Source organism: Nuphar pumila, chromosome 4 (genome assembly GCF_984573655.1).
Source record: "Nuphar pumila chromosome 4, dmNupPumi1.hap1.1, whole genome shotgun sequence".
Classification (NCBI taxonomy): Eukaryota; Viridiplantae; Streptophyta; class Magnoliopsida; order Nymphaeales; family Nymphaeaceae; genus Nuphar; species Nuphar pumila.
Genome location: NC_143252.1, coordinates 1,813,296 through 1,837,662, shown reverse-complemented (window position 1 = coordinate 1,837,662; position 24,367 = coordinate 1,813,296). Strand labels below are relative to the sequence as shown.

At 35.6% G+C, this 24,367-nt stretch overlaps 1 protein-coding gene across 1 annotated transcript in view; it reads right to left on the bottom strand.

Annotated features, from left to right (window-relative positions):
• Positions 1-20,916: 20,916 nt before the first annotated feature.
• Positions 20,917-24,367, bottom strand: part of LOC149839027 (Ypt/Rab-GAP domain of gyp1p superfamily protein) — a 54,129-nt gene continuing 50,678 nt past the window's right edge. The window contains exons 7-10 of the mRNA XM_090002234.1: positions 22,290-22,561; positions 21,876-21,961; positions 21,596-21,697; positions 20,917-21,271 (exon numbers count right to left, since the gene is read on the bottom strand). Of these exons, the coding sequence (XP_089858360.1) occupies positions 21,110-21,271; positions 21,596-21,697; positions 21,876-21,961; positions 22,290-22,561 (622 nt within the window). The 3' untranslated portion in view covers positions 20,917-21,109. The remainder of the gene's footprint in view (positions 21,272-21,595; positions 21,698-21,875; positions 21,962-22,289; positions 22,562-24,367) is intronic.

Sequence of the window (24,367 nt, the reverse complement as noted above, 5' to 3'; positions counted from 1 at the left end):
ACTGTGCTCTTGTTAGAGGTTGAGTCTCTGTTGAGAGTCATAGGGCACTTGGGAAAAGTGCCTACATGTGCAGGATCATGGATCAATATCAATATCAATATCATGTGGCTAAAGTTAGTTCACTGTGGTAATCTATTGTGATATGATTCGTCTTATCCTGTCTCTAAGGTTTCATATTAAGTGTACCATTTGAGTCCCATTCATGTAACTTCCCTCCTTTATATGAAGCTAATACTAATACTGTAGGGAATTGTATGACCGAGCTATACTTACCTTGGTGTCTTCAGCAACATATGACAAGTCCGTAGATGTTTTTTCTCTTCTCTCAACATATAACAAGTCTACATTTCTTAGAGAAAATGATAATCGCCAAAATTTATGAGGTTTTCAGCAAAGAACTTTTTGGGATATAGAAACAATAAACAGCGCATCTTTTTGTTACACCTTGGTCCTTCTACAAACATTACAGTAACTTAACTGGAGTCATATGGCGGCACTATTCTTAACCAAGGGGTCTGGTTCAAATCCTTTCATGGATCATCCCCTGCGTGTTTATGAACAAGAGAAATGCAGACCTACCATTCTAGCAAAGAAAGAAAATTTACTGAAGAGATCTCGCAATGCTGCACCTCTGTATCACCACAAGGATCGTCTCACACTAAGATTATGTGCTATGTATTTTCCATCCTTTTTAATCATCTATTTTCCAGTTTCTCCATTTACATCTGATTGTTGTAATGGAGTACTTGTATAATTGTTTAACTCTTTTTTGTTCATTTGCCTTTGCCATCCCTTGTTTACTTTTTACCAAGCTTGTAATTATCATATCGTTACCTATATCGGTCGGGTCCAAAATAAGATATGTATTGTATCGTAAAAAACCATAGAATTTTAATGCAAATTATCCAATTTTTTTAAAAAAATCAAAAAAATTATCCAAAAATCTAAAAAAATCATAAGTTCATAACACATGAAACAATAATGAATTATACAAAATACAACCATAAAAGAACATATAAAACATTTATGTCTCTATGAGTTGCATAAGACATCATAACCAAGTTTTTTAAAAATAACACATGAAACAATAACTAAGTTTTTTAAAAATATACCATTAATCATCATCGTCGTCATCATCATTATCTTCTTCTTCTTCTTCTTCTTCTCTTTCAACATTCACATTATCTCTAATGTATGTGGGCTCTTCATCATCTACATCTTGAGCTCCTTTCACATTTATCTACTGAATGTCCTCTTTATTTAGAATATATGCTTGTTCTTAAACTCATGCATCCAATACATTAAAATTTTTTGAACTAATGGGATAAAATTGCTCTTTCTGCCTCATTGATGATAATGTAATGAAATAGTGATATTCAAATATCGCCACCAAAGTCGACCAAATGGATAGACAAGTGGACAATCAACAAAGGAAAATTCACAATGGAGTCCACACACAAAAACCCACAAAGGGGTATTAAACTCATACAAGGGTCACACAAGAGACAAAAAATAATATTATTTTATTAATGGGAGAATGCAAGAATGCATAGCTACAAAGAGGGGTCATCCCTTTTTATATACAACAAGGGAGGCTCATAGAGCTGTTGGAGCTAGTTCAATGACTTATTTATAGTCAACTTAGGTTGACCAGAATAAAAAGAAGAAAAAAAGAAAAATTAAAAGATTATATACAAAATATATATATACATAATATATATATATACATTTTAACACTCCCCTCAAACTTATGGCATGATAACCGAAAGTTTGCCTAAGAGAGTGAAATTGAGGAGCTACTAGTGGTTTGGTGAAGAAGTTTGCAAGCTGGTACTCGAATGTAACATATGGTAGAACGAGTGTCATTTAGATACTCCTCTCAAACATAGTGATAGTTCATCTAGATGTGTTTGGTGCGCTCATGAAAAGTCTGGTTGCTGGCAATGTAGATGAAACTTTTGTTGTCACAGCACAACTGTGAACTCCTGCTATCTGAACCCCAATATCGACCAACAATCTCCTAAGCCATACTACCTTCATCGTTATTGTAGCCATGGCTCAGTATTCAATTTCAGTTAAGGAAAAAGAAACCTTCTAATGCTTCTTGCATCGTCATTTCAGATTCACCTAAGAAAACACGAAAACTCATGGTTGAGTGTCTGTTATTAGCATAGTTGGCAAACTCGTGACTCAGATTCGGATCACCCAACTCTTGACTCATGAGTGAGCGGGTTGACTTGGTAACTCTGACAAATTAGGACTGCATTTTCTAGTGTTAAGATATGAAAAAAATCAAAATTCATATTGTATAATCACTAAATTTAGCACATGACATCAAAGACTAAGCTATATAAGTATTTAACTATACATAATTGTTAATATTTATGTTTTAAAAACATATAATTCTTTATAACAAGTATTCTTTTATGGGAATTATGCATTAAAATCACAAAAATCATGTAAAAACACATAAGAGGCATGTGGATCGGCAGTCCTGAATCGGTAACCTAGTTGGGGTCCAATCCATGTCGGGCGATTTCTGAGTCAACTCGCCAGGTTTGCCAACTATGGTTATTAAGATTACCTTCCTAGTTAGCATCAAAAGAAGTAGTTAAATCCAAGATAGACGAAGCAAATAAGAAAAGGCCTTGATAAATATAATGCTTAATATATCTAATAATGTGTAAAACAACTTCCATATGAACAAAAGTGAAAGCGTGCTAAAATTGGCTCGATGTGTGTACACCATGTGTTATATAAGGTCTAGTGATTGAGTGATAAGAAAGAGCTCTGATTAGCTGTCGGTAGGGTGTAGGATCTGCAAGTGGTTCTCCATCTTCAATTCTCATTTTTGCATTAATAATCTTTGGAGTATCAACTTTCTTGTCATCTGTGATACCAGACGTGAAAACAACATCAAATGCAAATTTAGACTGAGACAATAGATAACCTCTAAGAGAGTAAGCAACTTCAATTCCTAGAAAATATTTATAAATTCTTAAATCAATAAAGTCAGCCTTGAGATGCAAATTGTATACCCGTGGGCCAAAATCACTTGATGAGGTCATCCAGGTAGCAATCTTGTTGGAAGAAACTCATCAGAATTTTGTGGCTCAGCATTTATGTGCCATCTGATCCTATGTTAAGACATCCTGAACTGATTCAGCTTCAACAATTCATTAATTCAATTCAATTTGTCACCATTGTTACTGGTTATTTTAACGCTATGAGGACAAATAGTGATAAAACTGTAAGGCCACCATCTATATACGGTTGTCTAAGATTCATTGAGTTTATCTTAAACTATGCCCTTAACAAAATCTCTGATCCCAAACAGCATATTCATGTGAATGAATCATCGAAAAGGGAAATATCATACCATTTGTAAGGTTGGTGTTTCCTGAATAATGAATGGTTGCTTGAGATGGAGACTAATCAACAAGAATTCCATCTTCAATTTCTTATCATAGTCCCATTGTTTTCACTCATTTTTTAGTTTTGCTTGTTATAAACCTTTAAAATTCTTTGAGTGTTGGATGGATTGTGATGAATGCACCAGAATAGTGGAGACTTGTTTGAGATATCATTTTAGAGGATGTATTATGGAAAAAGCTATTCGAAAATTATGTAGCATTCCGTATGATTTGAAAATATGAAACAGGCAGTGAGTGGGCTACATTGAAAAGAAGGTTTAAATTATTCGAGAATATATTGAGCATAACCACAAGGAGGTGGGTTAAGTCGATGAGGCTGCCATAGTGAGGGATTTCAAACTGCATCAAAATATCAACACAGTGTTGAGAGAAGAAGAATTATACTGGAAATTAAGTTTGAGAATTTCATGGTTAAACAATGGTGATTCTAATACCTCATTTTATCATACTATGGTGAGGGGCCAACATAAGCAGAACACCAGTTATTTGGATTTGTAGCTTTGAGCAAGCAGAAACCTCTTTCTTCCATAAGCTATTGTCAAAAGAATATTCGAGTGACAATATGTTTGACAACATGGTTGATGGGCTAGTAGCATCGTAGGAAGAAAATGAAAGTGATGCAGGGCATCTTGAAGATCAAAGCTTTGAAGACGAATTGGATTCAAATCCAATTCGCAAGATCCAATCTAGGATGCAATCTAGGGCAGATCCAATCGTGCAAGACTATCAGGGTCCAATTGGATCTCTGCCAACCCAAACCCATTTTGATTATCGCGCTACAATATCTGAGATATTTTGCATCTTTTTCAGAGATTGTATTTTTATTATTCGATTTCATTTTGGCATGTGAGGAATCACGTTAAATATGTTTTTATTTGTAATCTTTATTTTTTTATTTTTTTAGGAGCCGGATTCTACGGATCCGGATAGTTCTGGTGCCCTGTAGGATTCTTTTGTGGTACTAGAGGGTGGATGGGGAATGCGGGTAGTTTTTATTTTTTCGCATTGTATTTTCTAATGTATTTTTGGTGTAGGATCCAATTTGCTGCATGATCCAGATTTGGATCTCGATCCATCTCAGTGGAGCCCTAGTTGGCGCCACTTTGGGGTGGACCAATTTAGGCCTGGTTTAAATTCAGTTTTGACTATTCCAAGTCAAAAATAGCTATTAGCCCTTGTTAATGCTCATGGCCAAAAATATGCTAGTCAAGCTCATTTTTGGAGCTTGGCTTGGGAAGGCCATTTGGCTCTTTAATGTGGCCATTTCCCAAGCCCCAAGCCTATTAATGAAGAGAGAAAAAATTATGTTTTGGTGGCTGATTTTTTTGAGAAAAAAACTTCTTTGGTGAAGGTGGAACCGAAAGTCATTTTTGGTATGAAGGTGATCTTGTCAAGATCGACCTTGGCATGTTGACGCTTTTTGGTTCGTGTTGGTTGTTGGTTCAAGCTGCGGTTCCAGAGATTTCTTCCCGATGTCAGCTGCTTCCCAGCGACATCCATTATCATTTTTCTCCAGATAACTAAATCCCTGGTTCATTAGTTAGAGTTCATTATTATTTTCCTATGTTTCTTGTTGAATATTGCTTGAAAGTGGCAAGTAAACCATTTGTTGTTTGATTGGAATGAATGTTTGAAGTATTTTTATTGAGAAATGTCTCCAAAGAAATGATCGTATCGGGCTCGATACTAGTCGGTTTTCAGCGTTTTTTAGCTTTCCGAAAAGTTAAAACATTTTCCTACAACTTTATAGTTAAGGTTATTTCGTGAATCAGTCGTTTGAGTCTCTGAAAAGTGTTGTCAAAGTCTCATACTGACAGAAATCCACTGTCACTTGTTTGGTTCAAAACACTCCAAATGGTATTTGGTATTTTTCAATTATTTGGAGATTCTCTACATGAAAATTTGTTTTGTTTGATTATGTGAAAAGCTAGAACCTAGATCTAAAATTTTTATGTTTTGAGTTTTAATTGAATCTCCGTGTAAATGCCTCAAAAATATTAATCTCTCTGTTGTTGTCGAATATTTGAAGTTTTAATTCCTTTGATAATATCTCATATCATTTTCCAAAATTCAAAAATTCGTAGAGCCTTAAAAAAAACTTAGAAAATTCCGAATTTTAGTTCGTTGGAAAGGTCTAGATCTGATCTTAGACTTCTCAGTTGGGAGCTTTCGCAAACTTCACTGTTTGCAGGGTCGAAAACCTTGTCAAACAGATTGTTTGCAGAATCCGAAAGTCTGTCATAACCTTGTTCGTCAGTCCCCGTTTTGAGTCCGTAGAACTGACACCGCTGACTCGAATCCAGTATTTTTGGATTCGTTGGAAAGCTTTGCGAGTCGCGCACAACTTTTATTTGGACCGCCTCTGTCGAAACAGAGTGCACGGGTCCCAAAAATCTATTTTCCTGAGTTCTTGTCGGACTCATCTTCGTAAAAGCTTCCTCGCGTGACGAGATCCATTTAGATCTTGGATCGTGGATCGGTGTGTACCGAGTCCACATCGTGATATTGCATCAGAAAGTAAGTTATATCCATAATCTAAGGTTGAAGTAAAGAGGGTTATGTTTCAAATGATTGGTGACAAAGCACCAGGGTCAGATGGGTATCCCCATGTTTTTTCTAGTATTATTGGACTGTGGGACATATCTAAAGCCATTAAAGATTTTTTTTTTAGGAAGGGGAAACTAGTTCGAAAAATTGACTCGTTCCAAAGAAGTTGAGGACTGATAATTACTCGCTTCATGGTGAACCGCATGAGAGCAACTCTCATTAGAATTATATCAAGTAATCAAGGTGCCTTTTTACGAAGGATGAATATCCATGAAACTATTTTGCTTACACACGAAATGTTGGATTCAATCATGGCCCATTGTGCTCTGACAGTTTGTCTTAAAATGAATTTAAAGAAGGTTTGTGATCTTAATAATTGGGATTTCTTAGAAAAGGCCATGCTTGTGCTGGGATTTCATCCTATATGGGTTGAAATAATAATGTTGTGTTAAAACAGCTTCTTTTGTAGTTCTTGTTAATGGTTCTTCCAGGCCTATTTTTTTTATAGCAGTAGATGAATAAGACAAGAGGATCCTTTATCTCCTTACTTTTTTCTAGTGGTCATGGAATGCCTCACCAGCAAAATCCAGATGGATATTGATGCTGGCCTTATAAGGGTACCAAAGATTCACAAAAGATTATCACCAGTGACCTTGTGTTTGCCATGATGCTATATTTTTTTCACCTGCTCATGAAGGATCTTTACTGCAACTGAAGAGTTCTCTTAAGCTTTGTTTGAGAACCAGCAGTTAAGGATACATTCATAAAATCCATAATTGTTCCCAGAATTATGGATTTACCACTTCTCTCTGTGCCTGTTTGGGAGCACCAACAAGAGATTTACCAACTTCATGTTTTCGCTGTTTGGGATATGCCAGGAACAATTGTGGATTCAGCATTTGCAACACCATCATCTCCCAAACACTGCCCCTAATTTGACAGAAAGTTGTTGACATTCTTATAGCATGGTGTTCAAGTTTTTTTCTTGCAATAAGGCAAGTGCTATCTGCAATCAAAACAAGAGATGAATGCGAAACAACAAATAAAAACCAGAAAAAAAATTATTTATATACAAAATAAATAAATTACAGAAAACATAAAACTGAAATAATATATTTGCAGCATACCCTGTTTCCATTAGGAAACACTATGTAGTCAACAAATATGCGAACAACCCTAAGCTTACTAGCTCCTCTTACCCCAAATTAGAACACAACAAACATGTGCCAAAAAAATTGAGTTTTTTATAACAAAAACACATCACAAAATAGGATTTTCAGAACAAGATGCCCAAACACAGACATACATCAAAATAACTCAAGGAAGAAGATGAAATAGATGTGAGGCTGCAAATGTGCATAGAAATGTAGAGAGGAAAAGGTCACATCAATCTGTTATGTTTTTAACCCAAAGGCTAGGTATGAGAGGCAGAGTAGTCCCTTCTCAAGGCACTTTCTGGGAGATATATATATATATTGGCTACTAATGAAGGTAAGGAACTAATGAATACAAATCAATCTTTTCTTCAAAAAAATCTAATTTTTTATAGATCAAATGTTATGGATGTGAACTACATGGTTTTTTTTTGTGGGAAACTTGTTTTGAATCATGTGATTGAGTCGATACAACTTGCACCTATGATTTCTATCTTATTAGTTCTTTACCTATATTAGCAGCAAATAATATATATATATATATATATGATTTACAAAGATTTTAGACCATTGATTTTTTGAACCTTATAAAAGCCCACCCATGTATCGGAATCGAACTCTTCAAGAGCTGATTCCTATAAAATCAAGTACGTTGGTCAGAATTAAAAAAAAAAAACAAAAAAAACTTAAAACCCCCATTAAGCACTCACCCCTCACTATATATATATATATATAGAGAGAGAGAGACGAGTAGGGTGTATCATCAAACACACATTTTGTTTGACATAATAAAATGAATTTGTGCTGCTGATTGTGTGTGAGATTGGCGCAATTTTTTTTTGCACTGAAAAAGCTTTTTAGCACCGCTGCTAAAGACTTGGGCGGAAAAAGCTCTTTAGCGGGGGTCATGATCGCTGCTAAGAGGCTTCTTTTTTATACACGATGCATGGCCAGAGGCGTTTGCTTGTTCTTATATATATATATATATATATATATATATATATATATATAGAGAGAGAGAGAGAGAGAGAGAGAGAGAGAGGTGCTTGCTTGATGGGTTTTTTTATTTTATTTTTAAATTCTGACCGTACAGATGTGATCTATGTACTTGATTTTATAGGGATCAGCTCTTGAAGTGTAAGATTCCGATACATGAGTGGGTTTTTATAAGGTTCGAAAATCAACAGTCCAAATTTTTTGTAAATTTTAAAGGGTCCAAATATCATTTTTTTTCATCGAAAACACATGATCCTTGTGTGGATTCCTGGTAAGTCAACCATGCCCAACACATTTATGGGGCCGAAACTGTGAAAAAAACATCAAAAAACAGAAAAAATCAGAAAAAATCCATCAAGCACCTAATGTTCAACCTTCTCTCTCTCTCTCTCTCTCTCTCTCTCTCTCTCTCTCTCTCTATATATATATATATATATATATATATATATATAGAGAGAGAGAGAGAGAGAGAGAGAGAGAGAGAGAGAGCGTGGAAGTGTCAAGGGCGGTAAGTGAGGAGATATCGTGTTTGTTAGGAGGTCCATTGGAAAGTCAGGGAGAGAGTCGGAATACCGTCGGTGTAGGCGTCGATGATTACCACCTCCCATGAAAGGCGGGCGGTTTGTGGATTTGAAGTCGGCACTTCCTACCTGAACACTCATAATTCCCGCTCTTCCATGCTCCCAAACATCATCTGGCACACGGTGGATTCCTCTCCGATCCGGCGACCTCCAACGGTCGGCTCCCAAACAGCACCTTAGTCTATTTGAACAGGGTGCTGGCATGAAGATCAATGTTAATATAATGGTCACGATTCCTCTCAATCTATCAAACCATCAATTTTTTGTTATAAGGGAAGACTGCATTGGATGGAGTGTTGGGCACCTACCAATTAAGTATTTAAGTCTCCCGCTGTTCCATGGGAAGTTTTCTGTTCAATTATGCACTAACATATTAAGTATTTAAGGCTCCCTCTGTTCCATGGGATGTTTTCTGTTCAATTATGCACTGGCATTCTTTTTAAGGTTCAGCAAAGGATAGATGGATCGCAAACTCGTGTGCTTTCGTTTGCAGGAAGAGTGTCTCATCAGGTATGTTTTAGCTAGCCAACCTCTTCAATGGTTGTTATCATCCAAGTTACCGCACAACCTATCATCAGAAAACTTTAGCAAGTCTTCTGTAATTTTCTTGTGGTACGGTATCGGAATGTAGAGGAGATTACGTTTGGTTAAGTGGAGTAGGATTTGTATGCCAAAATTAGGTGGCATTGGCTTGAGATGTGTGGAGGATTAAGCAGAGCCAATATGACTTATTTGGCCCGCCCTTCAAACAGTGCAATCAATCAAACTCCAAATGGGCTGTTTTTTTTTCAGAATTAAATACTTCTATAGCAGGAGTATATGTGCTTGTCAATCTAATGGGAAAGGGTCATGGGCCTGGTCAGGAATTTAATGGGGTTGAAAAAGTATTGAAAGAAACATCAGTTGGAAGTTGGGGAATGGTTTTAAAGCTAAATTCTGGACTGATTTTGTATGGTCAATCTAGGCTTATTAATCAGATCCCTGGGGCTCAATATGGTTTGATTCAGAATGATCTAAGGCTTTCAGTAGCTGAAGCAATTTGCCTCTATCTACATGAACCTGTTATAAGATCCTTGCTTCCTAGTTGGATTGAATTGCAAGTCCCAAGTGTCAATGTTTTCAAGGCATTGAGGCTGCAGATCTTTGCCGTTTGTTACCATGGAATGCAATCAGGAAAAAAGGTCGAGTAAAAAGATGGTGAATTCATATATGGCTCAAAAAAATATCTTCCAAGGGCAGTCTGGACTCTGGACCTTGTATTTAAGGTGTGAATCTAAGCTTCTCACATTGGATCAGTTACAAAGAATAGGAATCCCTTTTAGTTAATCGGTGTTATTTCTGTAATCAAGAGTAAGAAGGCAATCATCATATCCTGATCGAGCATCCCATTGTTGCTGATATTAGGCATTATGTAGTAGGTCACTTTGGACGAAGTAATTGCTCATCAGAGCACAATTCAGGGACTTCAATGGTGGAAAAGTATGAAGTTCAAAATAGGGTGGTGGCTTCATACTTGTTGGAAACAAACTTTCCATATTGTCGCGTGGAAATTGTGTGTGCGGAGAAATTGTATAGCTCACGATAGAATGCTTTTTTGTCTTTCAAATATGAAGCAGGACATATGGGGGACCCTGTAAGGAGAATTTTCTTAAGCTCAATTGGAAGGAGGATGAGCGTAGAGCAATCAAATGCTGGTGTAAATATAATATCACTAAGTCTCATGGAAAACATTATGCAAAATTTTATATGATACGACTCTGAAGCCAAGAGACACTTCCACCTTCTCTCATGGGATCAGGTTTGTCGCCCCAAAGATGACGGAGGGCTTGGTATAAAAAACTTGAAGAACCATAATGCAGCATGTCTATCTAAATTAGGATGGGATATTCTTCAAAACTTGGACTCAATTGATACGAAGTAAGTACCTTCTTAATAATTCTATTTGGTTTCCTAAAGTTTCAATACAAGGTTCTCATGGATGGAGAAGCCTAATCCATGGGCTCAATTTTATTCGAGAAGAAGTGAAATGGAAAGTGGGAAACGGTCAAAACTTTTCCTTCTGGCTAGATCCATCTTCAGATTCCAATCACAAGATTGTTGGTGTGGTTCCTTTTGCCAATTCTAGTAGCAATTTGAGTAGCAGGCATGATGGAGTCTTCTCATGACACCCTAGATCCTCTCCCTGAGAACATTCAGCAAATAATAAACGGTGTTAGAATTAACTTCCATGCCATGAGGATACAAATTTAACAACAGGACCATATCCTGTTTGGCGTAGGTAAGATTTTTTCTACAAAAATTGCCTGGCAAAGGGGACGTGCATCAGGATCCAAGCACCGTCTGGCTCATCTTATATGGTGCAAGAGTCATTTTCCTAGGGCAGCCTTAACCCTTCTGTTTGTGGTTGAAAACAGACTTTTGTCTCAAAATCGGCAACAACATTTAGGTTTCCACCTAGCAAGTCGATGTTGCCTATGTCCAATTCTGGAAGCTATTTTTGAACCAGAGGATTGTAAGTTTTTGAACATCTCAGTCAATGCAAATAATCTTAGGTGGATTGCATGGATGTCGACCACTGCATATAGAGGACACATGATTATGCCTTTGTTATCGTTGGTGAAATTCCTCCTACCTAAAAGCACGTTTCATTTCTGGGAACCTGACATTTTGTATGTGTAGCTGCTTTGATATTTTTTTCCCAAATGATGCATTATATATACAGTGGAAAGACAAACCACCCAATTGGGCTTTGTAGCAGGGCAATCAACACTTAATTTTTCTGATGGTCAATTTTATGATTAAAAAAAAAATCTCGTTTTTCTTATAGTCCAAGTAAAAAAACAACCCTTGAGGCACATGCTAACAGATAGGTATTTGAATGAAATTGCTGAATTCCCGACATTATAAATCAGTGCGAACTGCTTGCATAAAAAAAATTATAATTAACATTTGATGGCCCTTGGAGATTTAAAAAAAAATTAGGGGAATTCCCAAAAAACAAACCTAAACTGTGGGTGATAATAAAAAAAATACATAAGCTTTTGATATTGTTAAACACACAGCTAACTTTTTCACGGTTAATTGGTTTACTTCTGTAAAAGCTAGCATTAAATGTTTGCTTTAATTGCCAAAACTTAAGTGTGCTTTTTATTATCGCCATCAGTTTAGGTGTGGTTTGCATTTTTTTTTTCAAAAAAGGAATTATTGTTTTGAGGGTAAATCAGTAACTTTATCCTATTTACTCAACTTGGGTTAATAATAACCCAAGTTAATTTGAAGGAAATGTGTCTTTAGTTAACAAAACATAAATTTGTGTGTTTGTTTATCACTTATAAAATTTTAGGCCCTCTTTGGATCTTTTTTTTATTTATAAAAAATGATTGTATTATATGACAAATTTGACGTGTATCTTCAAATGCCTCACAAATTTTAAAATCCGCTTGACGTCCAATTTCACAACTTTCTAACCTTTTTAGGACCTTTTTACCCTTAGCATGAGTGAATCTATCAATTTTTGTGTGTTGCATCGCAATGTTCTCTCGATCTCGCTAAATCTAACTAAAAACAAATTTGCATGATATTTTTTGTAGAAATCATGAATTTTGTACAATATACTATGTGAAAATGGTTACTTTACATCCCAACAAAGTAGATTCGTATAATGAACACACACATCTTTTCTGCCTCGTAACCCCATGCGAAAATCCCTTTCTTGTGAATTTCGTCAAGAGTTTTATGTTGGTAATTGCGAATGTCTACTTTAGATGTAAAATTAATAGACTTTCGCATGCTTTCAACTTTAAACAATGCGAGATTCTATTTTAGCATACAAATTTACCTGTATATATAAGCATTTAGAGTGCAAAATTTGTTAAGAGTTTCACATTGGTGGTTGTGGAATTTCTAAAATGTTTGCAGAATTTTTGAAAGGTTTGGAAAATCGTGAAGTTTGGTCTGTGGTGATGCAAAATTCCTTTTTAGCATGAGAATTTTGTAAGCATTAAAAGCAACATTTTGTTTCTTAAAACCTTTTATGCGCAACACAGGGTTATTTTCGCATAATCTAGGGTTCTTGTGGTCCCCAAACCTCTTCCTCTTGAAAAAAATTCTTATGACTATTTTTGGTGAATATTTCTGGCAGAACACACATCGGTGGCACTTCATTGACGACTATTTCAGTCAATCCTTCAAGTTTTTTGGGTAAGATCATTTTCGTCAATGAATCAGGTGCAAAAACAAGGTGTGAATATATGTTTAACGGTTAAAGAAAGGACAAAGGAGGTTCACATTTATTTTATGAGGAAGACCTCACAAAGTCCGTATAAAATATAGATGAACTGTCATTTTATAAGTATCGAAGTCCACGTAAAATATATCATGTCACTACGAATATGCTTTTTATATGCAGCTTTCTTGAGGAATTTACGGATTTTCCTATATATCACAAATAATAGTGATGAATACGATATGAATTTTCTTCATATTTGCATATTTTCGTACAAGCATAGTATAAAAGCAAAACTAGGGTTTCATATAAACTAGAGTTTTTGTGGTCTTCAATGAGTTAGAAATTATGGTTATTTTCTCAAGGCCAAGCATCGACAATGAGAAGATCGGTGACACTTCATCGGTGAAAAACCATCGATGGTGAGTTTTTTGGACAAGCGCATCTTATAGTATGTGTTGGATAGAAAATGAAAGTCTGTAAGTTGTTCATGAGTGCTATAGTTGATCATATGAAAACGTGTTCTTATCATAGAGACCATGAACGATAATGATGTAGAATCGATAGGAGAGTATGCGACTTTAATGAATTGTGACAGCCAAATACATATGTTGGACAATAATGATATAGAATCGATGGTATAATGTATTTTTTCTCCATCAACACAGTGTCAACGTATCTCACAATTAGTATTCGATCACATGATATGGGTGGGATAGGAAAATTCAGGAAAGCAACACAGAGTGTAGAATCAATGATAGACAAATGGATCTTCATCTCACGTTTATACAATTTTATCATCTTCCTGTAAATAGATACATCATTCTTAAAAAAGGGGTTATTAGTAAATAACTAACATCTTACATAAAAAAATATGACATACAACATATCTACATGAAATTTAATTCTTCGCCTAAGCTCAAGTATTGTATGTACATTAGGGCACATGTTCTACAATCATATACCAAGTCAATGATAGGTACATGTATGAATTGAGTTAATAAACATGTGCAAAGTAATTATGGATTTTCTTGCTAAACCATTATACAATACAACATTTAACCTAACGAGTACTTGAGAAAAATAAACACATTATTAAATAAGTAATATTATCATACCATACCTCCAATGTTTTGATCAGCAAGATATACACGATGAACATAAGACATTAGAGAAATTTATTGAAAAACACTATATAAATTACAAAAAGGCAATTCATTAAAAACCACTAGCTAAATACTTTCACAAAGCATAGAATACTCATACATACTTTTATGAGTATTTTTGCTTGTTATGAACAACCTCACCACATACACTGCACTTGTATGACACAACATCTTTGTGTTATGTTCTCCATCTCTTAACCTTAGGTTGCCCTGGTTTGCATCCAACTTTTGGTGGTTACACAGGAACAAGGGTTAGAGGAGCGGCATGTGGGACGTTAGCTACCATAAAAAAATGGATATATACTATATACAGCTCGATACGATTCAATTGTAAAGAACTTGTTACAGTGATCCTCTGGTAGTTTGCCCTCGTACAAAATGCATGAGATCGCTTGTGAGCATGGAATCCTACTATCATGTCACTCTTGAGAAGAGCATGTCTGCTTCTCAATATCAATATTATAGTTGTGAGATCGGCCACGGGATTCATACCGACATTGAGGGCAATGCACTACTTACACATTTAGTAGTTGTGGTTTTCTCTTAAGTTCATCTAGCTTCTCTTTTACCCCGGGAACAACAATGCTTGATATTTTTTGTTTGCTAATCTTTCTCTTCTTATAAAGTTTCATCAATATGAGATGAAGCCTCTTAACAAAAGACACTAGAAGCTTGTCACATATGGAAAGAATTTATGAATTAAAGGTCTCCGCTATATTAGAGGTTAAGCACTCTTACCTTCTTGTTAAAAAGTGATCGTTAGCCCAATGTTTTCTAACCACTTCCTTAGTTACATACAGGTATGTGGCTTTATCATGCTCCAAGATCTTTTCTATAAAATAATTGCAATGTTGTCTCGTAGCTGCTCGGGTTGCGCTCCACCAGAGTGCACTGAGTGGTGAACCAAATTTTTTAGAAAAGTTCTATGTTTGGTGATTCATGCAAAATCCAACTTGACATCTAGGCTATCTGTGGGAAATAGCATATTGAAGCCCTAAGTGGCTATCTGAGACAATTATCAACTCTACTTTATCTTTGTATTTATCATCATTGAAGTATGAGAATTCTACATTCAAATGCCTCAAAAACCATGCCCATGACTCCTTTGACTCATTATCTACAAATGCAAATGCTATAAAAAACATCTCACCTCTAGAATCAATACCATTAGTTGACAACAATATACCCCATGTAATTTTCTTTTAGAAATGTATCATCTACCATAACAACTGGAGGACATTTTTTTATAAACTCATCGACATATGTACAAAATGATAATAATAGGTACTGAAATTAATCTTTTTGATCGGTCTTGATGATGCATAGCGATCCTCGGTTAGCCATCATCAAATGATTGCAATAAACAAGAAGCATCCTGAAGGACTCTTCGAATGAACCATATACTGTTTTCCTAGTCAATTCTCGTTCACGCCATGCTTGTTTGCAACTAACCTCAATGTCTTCCTCGCGACTTATGTCATTCATGATTTCTCTTGGAGACTTCTTAAGGTTATGGTGAAAGCATTCATAACTAACACGTGAAATCTACTTAGAAAGTACTTTTTCCACTACGCGGTTGTCCACTGGTCCACTATATGTATATTTCCTTTCATACTTCTTCACTAGAAAGAATGGTGCTTTGCGCATCTTTGTGCAGTGGAACTTTCACGGAAAATCAATCATAGTTTATGGGTTTTTTCTCGTGCATGCGATAGTGACTCTGTTATCGCAGTTATTAACAAATTTTGCTTTATAGTTATTTCTGAACACATGATCTTTCAAAAACTTGTGACAGTGCTCAAGATCATTAAACCTTTTACCGTAATCAATTTCTTTATCGATTGAGTTTATTGTTAGCCATTGAAACTGCTTAGAATTGTTGAGTTTTTCGTTGCACAACTCGTCATACAACTCAAATGTCTCTGCTTCAATGATTTTTAATTGTTCTTTATTGAATAAGAAATCATTGAACGAGAACCAAGGGTTTGACTTCTCAAATGTCAATCGCATATCATTTTCATCTGTTATTATTTATCCTATATCATCACTATCTTGATCCTCTCTAATCGTTTTGGATTTTTGCTTATCTGACATGGTATAGTCATCATCATTGCTATCATCTGATTCTCCATTGTGGTTGTGATCGCTACTATCCCAAATTGACTGATCGGCTTCACAAACTAAATCAAAATTTATTGTATATATCTCTCTCTTTACTTTCATGCATATAACATTCATGCTTTTATAACTTTCAAGATTAACAATAAAAATAACACATCCAGCTCAAGCATAAATTAGAAATTCCAACAACCTTTATCTAGATTTATCATTTGCATTAGAAGGCTTGGTGTCATCTAACTTACTGCGATGAAGATCACCAACATTGGTTTACCAATATGGTTCTACATCTTCTATAGTGATCATCTCATCATTAATTGTTTGGGACATTTAGATGTTCTCCAAAGGACTGAGCTCAATATATAAATGTGCTTAAGATAGATGTACATTATCCATAAGATTCTCATCATTTCATTCATCAATTTGTTCTTGTATATCACTTTTGACTATTTCTTGTACATCACTTCTAACTGCTTATTGTGTAAATTTACAACCAACAACTTATTTAACTTCGTAAACAATGACTTCTCAATTACCTTTACTAACACTTATAGCTTTACTGGCAACTAAATAAACATTACCACTATATAACATTGATTCTATAGTATCATTGTCCAAGATATGTATCCATGTATGCTGGCTTTCTAATTTTGAAGAACACTTATACTGAAGGATCATTTACTCTTCTGTATATCTTATTTTTTGACACATCAACGCTATAAATTCCTTATAGCTACTATTTTTAAAGACTTATATAGATCTCCAAATAGGTTGATCAGTGCTATAGGAAAATACCCCTATCCCTTGAGAAACCATCAAAATTGTGTATACCAACCATACAACATATCATTCAATTAACAACAACCACTCAGAAAACCAACAATTCACAATAAATCCCATAATCTCTATTCGTTGTTTATGCATAGTCAACCTCAACCACATCTATCAAAGGAGAAATGACCACGATTTAGAAAGATCAACCCCCAGACTAGCACCCATTGATAAAAGGATGATTTTTTGTTTTACAAATTACAAGTATTGGATCAATGAACAGATTGGGGTATGCCTAACCCTAGCTTGACCTTAAAAAAAACATGATATATATATATATATATATATATATATGCAAAAAAAAAACTAAACATAGTAATCTCAAAATGACAAATTCAGTGTCAACTATTAAATAAAACATAGGGTTACATAAATAAAACATCCATAACAAGAAAACATACATAATAAATCCACAACAATGATCAAACACAAACACTATAAGGCTATTAACTGCTCATATCTATAAAAAAGAAAGTTCAGAAATAATGGCAATCACCAAAATGAAGCAAAAATACTAATCAGAGAAGTCGATGAACGTCAGAATGGAGCGAAAAAACTTTCACAAGAATCGCCGCAAGAGTACAAGGAAAAAAGTTAGGGTTCTCGAGGAAAAGGGTTAGCGCTCTTTTCATATACAAATGAAAAAAAATACAAACGCCTATATATATATAGGTAAATTTGCATGCTAAAATAGAATCTTCATCGCTTAAAGTTGACAGCATGCGAAATTTTGTAAATACAATAAATTTTTTATGAATTCTACATCGAAAGTAAACTTTTGCAACAACCAACGCAAAACTTTTGACAAAATTCGCACCCTAAAATAGAATTTTGCATCGCTATAAGTCGATTGCATACGAAAGTTCATGAATTTCACAAACTTTTTATGAATTCTGCATCGAAGTGCAGACTTTCGCAACTACCAACGCAAAACTCTTGACAAAATTCACAATGGATTTTCACACGCAGTATCATGATATTCGTACTATTTGTTCAAAATTCATGATTTCTGCAGAAATATCGTGTGAAATTCGTTTAGTGAGATTTAGTGAGATTTGGAGAACATTACAACATAACGAGCAAAAAATGAGAGATCTGCTCATGCTAAGGGTTAAAAAATCCTAAACAGTTGAGAAACTGTGAAATTGGACATGGGAGGGATTTTAAAATTGGTGGGCCATTCAGCGAAACACATCAATTTTTTCTTACACGGTCATTTTTCATTTTATTTATTGTTTATATCCATAAAGTCAACCACATTTTATAAAGAAGACTGTTGCCTTTATTTTTAATCAGTTGAATGTTTAGATTACCAATTATTTAAAATAAAATAAAATAAAAAAGAGGCAATATTAGTAGTGATGATGGTGGAGGTGGTGGTGGTGGTGGTGTTAGTAATGATGCTGATGGTGATGGGCTGGTGTTGATTGTGGTGGTGGTGGTGGTGGTGGTGATGGAGAATGTGTCGGTGGTGCTAATGGTAATAGTGGTAGTGGTGGTGGTGGTGGTGGTGGTGGTGGTGATAGAGGTTGTAATGGTGGTAGTGGCGATGGTGATAGTAGTAATATTGATGGGGTGGTGGTAGTGATGATGACAGTGACAAAGGGTGTAATGGTGGGGTGGTGGGGGTGGTGATGGCGGTGATGGTAGTGGCTGTGATGATGGAGGAGGTGGTGGTGGTGGTGATGGTGACAGAGGGTGTAATGGTGGTGATGGTGGTAATGGTGATAGATGTGGTAATGGTGATAATGGTAGTGGTGGTGGTGGTGGTAATGGTGATAATGGTAGTGGTGGTGGTGGTGGTAATGGTGATAATGGTAGTGGTGGTGGTGGTGGTGGTGGTGGTAATGATGATGAAGGAGGTGATGATGGTGGTAATGGAGGTGGTCATGGTGATAATGGTAATGGTGGTGGTGGTGGTAATGATGATGGAGGTGGTGGTGGTAAGGATAGTGATAGAAATTATAATGGTGGTGATGGTGGCAGTGGAAGTAAGAAAATAAGCAGTAAAAAAATGTCCTTCCCTATTTTTTAAAACATCACATATAAAAGCTTATTAAAAAAAAGTAAAAGTAGAAGATTCGAACACCAAAACTTGCTATTTAAAATAAGCATAAATGGCATCGAGCAATTTATAAATGGATCTAAACAGGGCTTAGTTTCGTTTCCGAAAATTCTCAGTCTTTTAAATTTGATTTCAAGCAGATCTAATGGCAGGACCTACTTGTGTCCCATCAGCTGGTAATCTTGGGAGTGATAGGAGGGGTCCAAGATCCTCATTCCATCATGGACGATACGAGCAGCCTTATTTTTGTCTGCAGAAAAATTGTTCGCGCAGATGCAATTTGGCCAAAATTCAGGTGCTTGATTTAATCGTTAAGGAATTACCTTTTAATTCAGAAGTAATGATCTAGACCAAAGTTATCAGTATCGCCAGTCGATACACATCGTATCGGTAGAATTTCAATACGATGTAAGCCTGAATCGGCTGCTTTTTAATAAATGTAAAAATACCAAAAAAGTACTTTTTAAAAATTATTTTAATGGTTTAACATGTGTCACGTTATGATTGACACGTAATATTTTTTATTATTTTTGGGCCGATACAGAATGATTCAGCTGAGCACAGCTGAATAGGTGGCCCAACGATTCAGGGTCAATACCGATACTGACAACATTGATCCAGACAAGCTGCAAAAGTTGGAGAGCTACTGTGAAGGTCATGCTTGGACGAGGATGGATTGTGTTATTGCATAACTTTGTAGAATTGTTCAAAATTTTGCATGCAGTCTACTAACTTCCTCACCCTACTCTTTGTCATGTACTTTACAATCCAAAAGCTGTAGGGGTTATGTATTGGAAACACAAACCACTGGATTGGCTTCTTTGTAATCTCATCATTCTTTAATGAAATTGGGGAGGGGACCTTTTCCCCAGCAGTTTTCAACAAAAAAAAAGAGAGAGAGAAACCTGCTTTCAGCTCTATATATAATGCAATCTACGTGAGGGAAGATGGTGGAAATATGAACATTATATTTCATAAGCCATAAAGTGGATGGTCTTCAAGATTGAATGTCTTGATAACCATGTGAAATCCATATCCAGATTCATTTGGACCTTATTCATGCTTTTCCATTATTAACTTGGAAAGGATATGGCCCCCAAAGGGTTAGCGTAGTTGGAGCAGGCCTTGGCTGGCACACGACCAGTCGGGGTTCGGGTTCGATTCCCACCGGTGCTACCTCCTTGCATAAGCCAAAGCCCAGCATAGGCCCCGAGGGGCGAGGGTCCCAGCCACATCATTTTTACAACCTCGATGGCCACCAAGTCTCTGTATCTGGGGATGCGGTTTCCCCATGTAAAACATGGAAAAAAAAACTTAAGAAAGGATAAGAATAGATAGAATTGGTTAGACCATCAAATTGATGACCTAAATCATAAACGAAAAGAAACATGAACTATATCCATTCCCATTTAAAGAAAAATAGTGGTCCTCTGTAAAATTAATGCCCTAAATCATAATTAAAGTGAAAACATGAACTATATTCATTCCCATTTTAAGAAAAAAAAAACAATCCTTTCTTTCGCAATCTGAATCATCGATATGTTGGTATTGCTTATCAGCAATGAAATGATCCCAAAATTCCCTGAAAATTTGTCTCAAACAATTCATAGTCGATTTGGCCAATGAATGGCCAAGTTCAGCTACAATGAGAGCATAGCTCAAGTTCACTCGTAACAGACAAACTGAACTCAATTGTGAGTAGGCTCATAAGAAGTTTGGTAAGCTCCCCCTTAAAAGTATTTGTCTTGTTGGTTGTCTTCAGCCAGTCATTTGATTTATTTGCAAACCATTTGCACGTCTTTGCAGTTCATAAACTCTCACGCAATGTCATCCACAACAGAGTTGTTACACACACAATAATCAAATGGACAAAAGGAAAAATTGCAGAAAACTTGTTTGCCATCATTTTAGTTACACGCAAGACATTGACAAAGGGGAAGATAAATGGGACACAAGGGGAAAGACTAAAAGGACAGTTAAATAATACATTCTCTAACTGGCTAAGTGACTTGGCGAACTATCAAACATGGTATGCCACATGTATGCTCTGGAAAGGACCATTTCCAGTTCTTGGTGTGTCCATCTCAGCGTAGGAAGGTGTTGCACAAACATAACCATCTCCTGAAATTCAAGCTTTTGAATGTTCTCGGACCACTGTGGCCAGTCAAAAGCATAAATGTAATCCCCATCAATACTAAAGACATCACAACTAAATGATCAAGACCAGCATATAGACTGAGCAGACAATCAAAATTAACAACAATTAGCTTGGGTTGATGGGAAGAATTTCCATGGCATCTAGACCAGATAACTCCGTAAAAAGACAAAGAACATTTGAAATTTTGAATACCACATTATGACTAGTGCTTGTTGCTTTAGAATATCTTGGTTTCACTGGTTTATCAGAACAGAAATCAATGACAAATTTGGAAAGAGAAATAGTCATATACAGAAGTGAGCAAAGTAAAAGAATCTTGCCGTTAGTAAGAGGCTGGCAGATATGTAGACAAGAAAATCAGGCAGAGCGTCTCCTTCAGCAATATATGTATCCCACAATCTGGTAACTAGATGGAAAGGAACCTGTCAAAGGTTTTTTTAGAATCGCAAGTTACTACATGCAAAGAAAAAAGAACTTTTGATTTAAGATAAGCATAACGGTTGCACTGACTCAATTGATATTCATGTCCAAGTGTGAGCCAAACTGGCATCCAGCCCAAGCCTCAGGCGTATCCAATTTCTGGGCTTTAGTTATACATACCTCACGTATCAAGAGACAGTTGAACCAACGAAAGGCAAACTGAAGAAACTCCAGGCCCTGCTCCTCCATGTGTCTTGAAACAGGTTCTACGATAGAAACAGAACAGTATGAGAGGACTAATAGAATGGACGTGACAAGTAATAGTGACCCACAGCAAAAGATCAACATACTATGTATCATCAAAACCATGAAACTGAAAAAAGGAGGAAATGGGTATTCAGTATTCATAAAGCTTATTGATTAAATGAAAAATGAGTGGCACTAGTTGAATACTTATTGCATGACATGGCACCAGAAAATATTTTTGCCTCTATGATACTCATAGAACTAAACCGCCTTAAGAAGTTAGTTTCACTCAAATCCCATGCAAATATAACATTGGAGATAAAAAAAATCTCACTAATGAAAGAGTACCATCAATTCTCCGAACCAATTCCTTCAATTTGAATACAAGTCGCTGAATTCCTGGTTGAGCAAATGTGTAATGATCATGCATGCTGTCAAGTAGCTTTGAAAGGCACCAATAACAGTCAGCTTCGATGTTTGATATCTTCTCTGTGGGTAGGTCCGAAAGAGTCCAATTCTCAATATTTTCTTCTAAATGCTCTGACAAGAAAACAACAAAAAATGGAGTAACAAGATCATTTATTCCCTGTACATATCCACTAGCTGGATGACGAATGGCCCTGCAAACAATTCACAATTTTGGCAATAGTGAGTATCTTCATGATCTGGTTATTCAACTCCAACTTCACGCTCAATAAAACAAAGAAGAGAGAAAAATGATATCCTGCATGTGCTCTGCAAGTATTACGCAAACAAAAACATGCATTTTTCACACACAAAAACCAGCATTCAGATATTTTGATGCAAGACTTTTTCTAAAAATTCTAAATTTATCACAAACGATTTAGAAAGAAAATCATTAGCATGTGTATTATCAACAAAGTGGATGAATCCAGTAGGAATACTTGCCTCTTTATTGTTATACAACTCTCCATTAAAATTGTCATGGCCACAATAATCCAAGAACATAGATGATGTATGACAGCATCAGTCCTAAATTTCCAGATATAAGCTGTGGTGAAGAAAAAGGTCTGATAATATTATTTGTATATTTTGGTGTGAAGTTGGCAATTTTCTTATAAAATATTTGCTACATGTTTATTAAGAGGTTGCCCCAAGGAGACTCTTGGTTAGTCACAGAGGACAGGGTATCTAAGAAGCTTCCATCTTGGTCAACTAACTAAATATCTAAAGCAGGGAGAGTTCCACAATGACTACTTTCTGAGAAGTCGACTGTTATATTAAAAAGAATTATTTTTTTTGCAGATTTTGCAGTAAAATGATTGCCTTACACACAATTTCCCGCAAAATTATGGGAATGAGAATGGTAAATATGTTTTGATTTCAGTAGATCTGTCAATCGCCTAATTCACCATTAACACATAAAAGTCAAACAATGGAAAAAGTAGAGCATTTAATGGATCACAATACATTCATGACCAAGGTTACTGTAAATGTTCGGAAAAAAATCAAAGGTTCATATTGCACTAAAATTTTAAGATAAAAAATCAAGTTTCTCCGTTAAATTAATTCAATCATAGCATGTCTTTAATAAGTAATTAAGTAATTATAAACACATCTAGGGTTCAGATGAAGCAAAAAACACCTGCAGCAATTATTTTCCTTTTAAGTGGTTAGAACGTGTTAGGAGGATAAATTGGTTAGGACCTCCCAATCCCTGATAGACTGATAGCGTTTGTTATCTTGGAATATCCATAATCCATCAACCAAACACATCCTTGAGATAAACAAAATGAGAAAATATACAAACAAAAAAAGAATTTTAAGGAAAAAAGGAAAATTAAAAAGAAAAATTCAAAAAGCAAACAACATATGATGAGACATGACAAAACAAAATAAAAATTGTTAATTAGCAAACAGAAGTACAGTATACTTGTAGATGGAAGTTTAGAGTTTCTAATGTTTGTCCACTTGTTAAAATATTAGAATATTTACCAGCAATAGAATAGTAGCATGAATCTGTAATTCATGTATACTAAAATTTTCATGATCATATTTGCTAACAAACAACTAAAATTGTGGATTCTAGTATTTGAGTTAATAATTAATTTCTAGCATGACCAAGGCAATACTAAAACTCCGTCATTTAAACAGTAAACTGTAGTGGAATGCACACTAAATCTTGAGAGCGAGCAGCTTTGCACCAGAACCAGATAAGACCTAGGCCTAAACTTCACTTGGCAATTACTAGGTGGGGCCCTGTGGGTTTCGTATAGCCCAAAAGCGTGAAAAGCAAGATCTTATCCATTCCAGATACCCATTTTTGGTGGTTAGAACGTGTTAGGAGGATAAATTGGTTAGGACCTCCCAATCCCTGATAGACTGATAGCGTTTGTTATCTTGGAATATCCATAATCCATCAACCAAACACATCCTTGAGATGGACAAAATGAGAAAATTTTCAA